General features: G+C 30.0%; 1 protein-coding gene and 1 long non-coding RNA gene across 2 annotated transcripts; one reads left to right on the forward strand and one right to left on the reverse strand.

The window, feature by feature from the left end:
- Nucleotides 1–1166: 1166 nt before the first annotated feature.
- On the reverse strand, nt 1167–1886 carry LOC141451297 (uncharacterized). The gene is made up of 2 exons (XR_012456670.1): nt 1749–1886; nt 1167–1388 (listed from the first exon to the last, which is right to left on the reverse strand). It is a non-coding gene; the product is annotated as an uncharacterized lncRNA (long non-coding RNA).
- A 47-nt stretch (nt 1887–1933) lies between these two features.
- Nucleotides 1934–9437, forward strand: eff (ubiquitin-conjugating enzyme E2 eff). The gene is made up of 6 exons (XM_074122562.1): nt 1934–2101; nt 3144–3207; nt 3304–3335; nt 3417–3494; nt 3750–3855; nt 7108–9437. The coding sequence occupies exons 1-6, from the start codon at nt 2078–2080 to the stop codon at nt 7245–7247; spliced, it is 444 nt and encodes a 147-aa protein (XP_073978663.1). The 5' UTR covers nt 1934–2077; the 3' UTR covers nt 7248–9437.
- The last annotated feature ends 7 nt before the right edge of the window (nt 9438–9444 follow it).

The raw sequence follows: 9444 nt of genomic DNA on the forward strand, positions 1-9444 counted from the left end.
TATGCTAAAAGTGAGTTAAGAGAATGGACTTCTACATTTATCTGAGAAAGAATGGGGATTGTTAGCTCAGTTTACGTTATGTTAATAATAATAATAATAATAATAATAATAATAATAATAATAATGTATGCTTACATCTTGCTACAGTCTTCAATATAAAATACAAGTTATTGATTACTAGAAATTATCTATAAAAAAAAATACACATTTAACATACATTAGTTCTATTTTTGCGTTATGAGTTCTAAACCAAGATCGCGGCTCCTTATAGATCTTACACGTTAGTAGTCCGGGAGCAGTGAGAGATACTAGAGATTTTTTTGATATGATTCGTGGCGTTATGATTCAGGAGGTTTTATCATATCATCACCGTTGTGTTGGCACTAAGCAATTTGATCTCATACTGCTCCGTTTCCGAAAATGATTAATGACTATCGATAAAGAAGATATCTAACACATTTCTCTGACCTAATGACGTGAACATTGAAAGGGCATACGCACTGAAGATCTTAAGTCTCGTCTACACGATTTAATTTGCATTGCGCGTCAAGTGGCAAAGAGGAGCAACGTCATATGAGATGCAACACGATTTCAGTTAGTTTGTTACTTCTTCTGACATTTATCTGTATATTATAAAGTTTTTTATTTTATTGATTCTATTTCTTTTCAGAAGTTTCATTTTTACATAAAATAACTCAATATCGTACATATATTTTTAAGCAATTTATTTTATTTATATTCATCCTAATTTTATTTTGCATGAAAAGTCATTCACGTTCTACCCTGTAATCAGCGATATTCAATAATGATACAAGGCAATAAAGTAGAGGTTGATATCAAAACATTATCACAATTATCCTCATATGCTCATTTTTTTTTTTTTTTTTTTTTTTTGATGTCAAAAGACGTGTTATATAGTCTGCGACTTTTGACGTATTTATGTAAATAGAAGAGAAGTTTTGAATGGTGCGACTATGAGCATTTAGACTTGGCTTTTCTCCACGCAGTATTTTAAGCATCATACAAAGAAGTAAGGACTGCCAAGAATTAAACATCTCTTTGGGAAGAAGCTTACCTTTGGTAAAACGCTAAATAACCGAGTTTTTAGGAGAAAATTACTTGAATTAGTGTACAAACAATTACAGTAATTAAGGTACAAAAAGCGGTCACGTAATGATGTAGTGTTTATTTCAATTGAAGGAAACTCCGTACAGATCTGATTTCACTGGCATGAGAATATAAGATTTCTCTATTTTTTCTTGTTATTTTTCAATTGCAGTTTTATTTAATTGCACAGTGGTAAGCTGGAATCCGTGTAGCAATTCTGTAATGGCAGGTGAGTCCACTTGTTTCTTTTTAAAACCTCGGGTTATACACACATCAGCTTGCTACAAATTATAACAAAAAAGCTTGAATAAGCCCCAAAAAAAATTGGTGGACAACGAAATTAGTAAATGGTTATTTATAAATGCAACACAGTTTTAAACAGTTAAAAATAATGAAAAAACTTCGGCAAATTCACTTATAAATTTGCCATCACAATTTTCCATGTTAAACCTGAGACCCAGATATTTTCGGTTATCTATGCCTAAAAAATTGGGTTTGCAATCAATACCTTATTCATGTAGAATGTTTAAAATGTTATATTTATTTCTTTCTATTATCAACTTTTATTTTTGAAATATGCTAGTGCTCAATATTGAGTTCAAACATAGGATTAGTCAAAATGAAATAATATTGAATCTTACCAGCTTATTTAAACTTGCCGCTTTTGAGAGTCAGATGTTACCTACCTTCTTCGCTTACAACATGTGGTGTATCAAACAATATATACTGTCCCAACTATATTTACCCATGAATATATCCTTGCAATATATTTAATTAAATATTATCCTTCATTAGCAAATTAGTTATTTTATGAAGAAAAAGAAAGAAGTTAGGTCATTGGCTCTAGTATTAACTGCATAAACCCTCTTTAGCAGCCATCTTGAATTTCTCAATCTTAAAAGTCTATTTGATAGCGGTTTCGTTGTCCGTGTGAAGGTAGTGCTTTATTTATAAGTATCAAAATCACATAATGGCGTTAAAACGAATTAATAAGGTATGTCAATAAATAGTTTACTTCAATTATTTTTACGTATTCTCTTCGAACTTGTACCACACAAGTAGGTGATGTACTTGCAGATGCAACTCTGCCCAGGGTAGATATTTCATCTGTTTGAATTTTGCTAGTACCTGTTATATTTCAAAGAAGTGGTTACAATTTTAAGGGGGATTAAATCCGTCATGCTACACAACTTTAATGTGAAATCCATGAATATAATGGGTTGAGACTATAAAGCAGTTAAGTGTGAATAAGCTACGTAAGGAGGAAGTACTTAGATGATAGATTTTTTTTACAAAATCTTTTATTTTTTGTATAAGATTTAATTTTGTATTTCTGTTTGATAATAAGTTGTGTTTATAAAACTTGAAAGCAAATCAAAATTTCAGGGATCATGTAATTATGATTTTTATAACCTGATCCTTGTGTTTCTTTCAATATCTAATTCATTCATTACATTATTCATACCCCAAAAGTTAGAAGTTTAAATCACATTTTCAGAATGAGTTATTATGTCGCATTTTTTCCTGTGATTCACTTCTCACTTAATGGAGGGGGTTTCCAGCAGATGTTTTTATTATGTGCGCTTTAAATGTAAAATTTAGGGATTATGAAAATTGTTCCTTCAATAAGTCACACAAAAATTTCGTTAAATATTTGTGTCATTTGTTTTTTAATAAAATTTCCAGTAAAAGGTTTTTTTTTTTGTATTTCTGATCATCTTTTCTTTCTCTCTCTCTTTTTTAACATTTTGCGTTTAAATTTCTATAATCAGTTCTCACTATGCAAAGCTTTTTTATAATTTCATTTACGATGTTTTAATTTCACTGCATTTCTTGTATTTTAGAATAAATTAGTTTTAAAGGAAGTTAAAATCGTAACCCTGAATTCAAGGTGTCTCCGTTCCAAGTGATACTAATCTAATCAAAAGGCCATATTTAACTTTTTATTTTTTTGACCATATTTTTGAAGAAATCATTAACCTTTTGTTCTTTTGTTTTTTCTTTATGTTTCTATATAGATTTTAAATTTGTCTTAGGAATTGCAAGACCTTGGAAGAGATCCACCAGCCCAATGTTCTGCTGGACCAGTGGGTGATGATTGTGTGTATTTAGATGGCTTTTAAAACTTAATAATGTGATGATACAATGTAATTACTTTATTATATTTGTGAATGTACCTTATTTATATTTTTTCAGTATTCCATTGGCAAGCTACTATAATGGGACCAGTAAGTTTTAAGTTCTTACAATTTATTTTCATTTACAAGTTTACTATATCATATTTAAAAACATTTTTTTACTTCTTTTAGCCTGATAGTCCATACCAAGGTGGAGTTTTCTTCCTAACTATTCACTTCCCTACAGATTATCCATTCAAACCGCCAAAAGTGAGAATAAATTAATTTACTTTGATCGTAACCAAATAATTTCATAAAAAAGAACTGTTCAGTGTTGATAATGTTAAGACCATAATCATAACGTTGTATTGAAAAACAGTTAGTTATCTAATGTGCTGCTGTAAATAATAGCAATTTGATGGCTTGTGGGTTTTTAGGGTTTGATAACATTACATAATATGCTGCATTTGTCTTAGAAAGAAAGTCAAAATTTTGGCAGTACTTAGGTCTTTTTTTTTTTTTAAGGTGGCTTTTACTACAAGAATTTATCATCCCAACATAAATAGTAATGGAAGCATCTGTTTGGATATATTAAGATCTCAGTGGTCTCCTGCGCTCACAATATCTAAAGGTTAGTCTCTATATTATTTTCCTTTTCTTTCTTTAGTGTTCATTGTAATTAAAGATTGAATTTAGTTAGTGGTAATGTTTTGATTACACTTTCATATTCTTTATTTATGAATTATCTTCCTTAGAAAGAGACTTTTTTACTGCAAAACTTAGTAAAAGGCAGGATTTCCGCAGTTGATATAATCACCTTTGAGACAGGATGTTTTTAGTATTGTTAAAGTTAGTAATTAAGTTTACTACTTTAAATAAAATGTCGAACATAATTTAGATACGATAATTAACGGGAAGTAGCAAGCAAAGAGAGAAAAGTTGTATTTTATATACTGTATCCGCCCTAACATGCATATTTACTGTAATGTAAGTTCTAAGCGATCCACTAATCGCTGAAAAGCTTGTATAAAGACCAACTTGCGTTGGTATCCGAAACTCTCAGCAGACTCTTGTTATGCAAAGCGTCAACGAAATTATCTAGCGTTTACGGTAAAACTGCCTAAGCCATCTCTTTTGTTTGTTATTAAGTATGTAATTTCTTCCTGTGTGCGTTGGTGTTATGAAAAATAAGAGTTGAATTGTGAGGTTACGTCACGACTAGCTGGGTAGTCTATTTCCAATTCTGTTTCCGAGAAAAAGAAAATTTTAAAGATTTTTTTTTTTTTAATCAAAGATAATTAAATGGTGTTATTTAAATTTTGGAAACGTAATTAATTAATTGATTTGTAGTCGATTAAAACTTAGCGCATTGTTTCAACTTGATAATTAGAACTATTGTATTGATCTTTCGGTATTTTCCGCCCAGAATCGTTTGACTTGGAGCATCCTGCGCCGATTTTATTACTTTCTCCAGCGTTTCGTAAAAGTACTCTACCTTTTTTTTAAAAAACTATCGTCATCCTGCAGAATTTTAATTTTGATTAGTTAGGCAATTAGTTTCTAATGCATATTTCTTAAATAACCTTATTTTAAACTGGGTACAACCTCATATACAGAAAAGTCGCATAGATTTTTATGCATTACCTTTTGTTATAATTATGATTGCATAATGTGATTTGCCTATCTCGAGATCTATTTAATCTATGTTGTTGCAAAAAAAAAAAATTACAGTTATCAAGGAGGATTTGCCCAATATTATAAAGAAAATTTGGGAATTTATCTTTTATAGAAAAAGAGAAAAAAAAATGTCAAATTTGGGTGTTTTTCAACGTTATGCTTTTTCGTGCAGTTTTTGACGGTCAATCCTGATACAACTACTGTACTACCAGACAGTTTTAATTACAGGTGGTCACATTTCATGTCAGGAAGCTACAAATTGACTTAGCAACTTTTAATTTGATAACTTTGTTTTGAGGCTTGATAATTTTTTGCTTGAACGTTTCTCCTGGTGTAAACATTGCTTTCATACTATTGCATTCTGAAAATTCATCTTGTTTTTTTTTAAAAAAAAAAAGTGATATAATAATTTTGAGGCGCTAATGACCACAGCAGTCGATGCGCCGAAAAAAAAAAATTGAGCTATCTCCTGCACATTTTTTTTTTTTTTTTGCAATTATAACAATTGTAATTAACTATGTTAAGTAATATATATCTCGAATAACAAGGAGACTATTCAAAATGTTGGACATTTACGATGTTAAAAGAAGTTTTTATTTATTTATTTTCAAAGAAATTGCCAAAAACTGGCAGGTCACTTCTTTAAAAACGTACTTGATTAGACGCCTTCGCATTGGAAGCTCGATACAAATACAAATTTGATTAGTGTTCCGAAAATTGAAATCAGTAAATGTACGAGGGTCGTTTGAAAAGTCGGTGCAAAAATAAAAACTACTTAATTTTTTGGGGTAAACCTTTTTTATTTTTCAACGTAGTCTCGTTTTAGGCTTATACACTTCGTCCAACGCTGCTCTAGTTTTTTGATCCCTTCGAATAATAGGATTTGTCCAAGTCTGAAAAATAGCCATTCGTTTCTGCAATCACCTCCTCGTTTGAATAAAATCTTTTTCCCCCCAGCCATTTCTTCATATTGGGGAACAAATGGTAGTCCGAGGGAGCCAAGTCTGGAGAATAGGGGGGATGTGAAACGAGTTGGAACCCTATTTCCATTAATTTTGCGACCACAACTGCTGAGGTGTGAGCTGATGTGTTGTCGTGATGGAAAAGGACTTTTTTGTGGGCTAATCGTGGGCGTTTTTCTTGCAGCTCGGTTTTCAAACGGTCCAATAACGATGAATAATATGCACCTGTAATAGTTTTACCCTTTTCCAGATAGTCGATGAGGATTATTCCTTGCGAATCCCAAAAGACAGTCGCCATAATCTTTCCGGCCGAAGGAACGGTCTTCGCGTTTTTTGGCGCAGATTCCCTCTTGGTAACCCATTGTTGTTCTTTGGTCTCAGGAGTGTAGTGATGTATCCACGTTCCATCCACAGTGACGAAACGACGCTTAAAGTCCTGCGGATTTTTCTGGAACAGCTGCAAACCGTCCTTGCAACACTTCACACGATTTCGTTTTTGGTCAAGCGTGAGCAATCGCGGCACCCATCTTGCGGATAGCTTTGTCATGTCCAAATGTTGATGCAAAATATTATGTACCCGTTCATTCAAGATGCCCACAGCACTAGCAATCTCACGCACCTTCACTCTTCTGTCATCCATCACCTTATCATGGTATTATCAATGATTTCTGGAGTAGTAACCTCAACAGGGTGTCCAGAACGTTCAGCGTCACTTGTGCCCATATGGCCACTCCGAAAATTTTGAAACCACTTATAAACTGTTCTAATCGAAGGTGCAGAGTCACCATAATGTTTATCAAGCTTCTCTTTAGTCTCCTGAGGCGTTTTGCCTTTCATAAAGTAGTGTTTAATCAACACACGAAATTCTTTTTCGTCCATTTTTTGAAAATCACTCGACTTCCTCGATTCAAACGAATGCCAAACACAAAGAAATAGACCGATCTGGCTGAAACTTGGTGTGTGTTCTTCCAAGAGATGCTACTAACTAAACATAACCTCGATACGCGCCAGTAGTGCTATCTCTCTGACTTTGCAAGGACTTTTCAAACGACCCTCGTATTTTCAGTGAAAATTTAAATAATTTTTTTAGAGCTAGTTGAGTTTTTGATCTACTTTAGCCGTGTTAAATGCTATTTTACTTTTGTACCGTATAAATATATTGACAGTTGTGTTCTAATCAATTAAAATTATGAATATAATTTTTATATCACTTGTTAACTAATTAATTTAATTTATTGTTTCAGTTTTGTTGTCAATCTGTTCGTTGCTGTGCGATCCAAATCCAGACGATCCACTTGTGCCAGAGATAGCTAGGATATACAAGACCGATCGGGAAAAATACAACGAACTAGCAAGGGAATGGACCCGAAAATACGCTATGTGATGTGTGTACCGCCACATTTTTACCGTACAGCCTACAATATCCTCCCTGCAGGCCCGGCGGCACTTATTATTACAATTCACACTCTCGCATATTTCTTTTACACAGTGTTCAACCAATTAAAAATATTTAAAACAAAAAAAATGTATTATACAAAAAAAAAAAACATACTTTATTGATGCATATAATATGTACAACTTAATTATGTATTGTATGCAGTCATATATGTATAAAAAAAATATACGGCCGCTGCACTAATTCTTCAATAATGATTTATTTGCAAATTCATAAAAATGTTAGAATTTTTTATTTTAAATTTCATTTTAAATTTATCAAAAAGTTATGAAATAATCAAAAAAGAAATAAATACAAAATTTAAATAACAATAGAATTTAATAATAATAAAAACAAAGGTTGTAGATTCAATCATTTTTGTGAATAATTTTTTTTTTTTTTTTTAAATGGTTTCAATTAAAATGGTTCGTACGTCATTTCTGTATCAATAAAGAAGAGACAAAGAAGATATCCAATGTAACGTAAATTAGTTCACCCGCAAGCATTAAAAATTTACAATAATCTTAATAATAAACTTGTTAGGCGATCTGAGAGAAATTAATATTAATAAAAAACTTCTGTAATTATTCATTTTGATCATTATAGTGTACTTGTGTTTTTTCTGCTGATTTACATACATACACTTATACATATAGATATATGTATTATATATATATTACATATATTATATATACATATATATAATTTTATTTTATTTCCTGGAGTTTATTTTTATTTATACAAATTTTTATTTTGTCATTAAACTTTCCTTGTCTGTGCGGGAGGTATAAAGGTGAGCGTTGCGTTTTTGAAATTTTTTTTTTATTTCTTTTTTAAGTTTTTTTGTTTCTTTTTTTGTTTTTTTTTTTTTATCGTTTCAGCGCTACCAATTGTAACTTTTTATTTTATTAAATTCCAAAATATAATACTTTTTTCCCCGCCTGTATATTTAAATTAAAACATTTTTGTTTTCAAATTTTATATTTCTGAAACAGGTCGCATGTTTTTGTAAAAAAATAAATAAATAAAATAAAAGGAAAAGAAAAACTAGGGTTATTTATAATATAATAAAACAAAACAGGTTACTTTAAAGAAAAAAGAAATATGGTTACAATGTGAATCAAGAAAAAACATTTTTTGTTTATGTTTTTGGTTCTCTCATACCTTTATAAATATAGCTTGTCAATTTATATAAAAATTAAAAAAAAAAAAAAAAAAAAATACAGTCTGTTATCAATCACTCTTCTATAAAATTCCTTTACTAGAAAATATTTAAACAGTTAATCGCTTCCTAGGCAAAAGATTATATTTTATAATTCAAAACGAAATTTTACAGCAATTTTTTATGCAACCTCTTTTTTTTAAAAAATTTTTAATTCTGTTTTCTTGAACATGTAGAAACTAAAGTGACATTTTTATTATAATATTGTATCAGTATTTATTTTAAAATCTGTTTACTTTTTTATTATTTTTTTTTTTTAATTGTAACTTACTAAGTAACCGTAATATTAATGCAATATTGTTTTCATTTTGTTTCTCTTAAAAAAGAAAAAAAAGTAGTAGTTTGATGTTTAATATTGGGGTTAAATGTTATTTGTACAGTCCGCATTATTATTTTTTTAATTCAATTAATTAATGGATAATAAGGCAAAACAAAAAAATATAACAAAATCAAAATGGGATAAATGTATTTTAATAATGAAATCATTTTTTAGTTATTTCTCGGGTCTTTTACTTGAATTTTAATATTATTTTTTTCCGAATTTCAAGGGTTTCGATTGCACTAACTTCCACCAAGAAAAAAACCGGTTATTAAAAAAATATACTTTCCCCCACAGTGAAGACCAAGAAAAAGAAGATGATAACTTACAAATAAATAAGTAAAATCAACTTTAAATGACAATTCTTTAATGAAAAGGAGAATTGATGTGGGTTTAAAAAGTAGACTTTTTTGTCAGTCTCAGTTTATATGAATTCAAAATTAGAATTTTTAAAATATGTATATATGGAATTTATATATACATACAATATATAAACACACAGATTGAATTCTTAATATTTATTTTAATTTTTTTTTACTTTTGTTTGTGCTTGTAAGTTTTTCTGACCTAAATTACAGTTTCCATTACGATTTTGCAATCATGTG

Source organism: Rhodnius prolixus, unplaced genomic scaffold (assembly GCF_049639745.1).
Source record: "Rhodnius prolixus isolate KJV_2025 unplaced genomic scaffold, Rpr scaffold_8, whole genome shotgun sequence".
Taxonomy (NCBI): Eukaryota; Metazoa; Arthropoda; class Insecta; order Hemiptera; family Reduviidae; genus Rhodnius; species Rhodnius prolixus.

Bases quoted from the DNA above. Each gene is read 5' to 3' on its own strand.
- eff (XM_074122562.1), top strand. From the start codon at position 2,078: ATGGCGTTAAAACGAATTAATAAG. The intron at 3,336-3,416 runs GTAAGTTTTAAG...TACTTCTTTTAG, and splicing joins AAGCTACTATAATGGGACCA to CCTGATAGTCCATACCAAGG. The intron at 3,495-3,749 runs GTGAGAATAAAT...TTTTTTTTTAAG, and splicing joins ATCCATTCAAACCGCCAAAA to GTGGCTTTTACTACAAGAAT.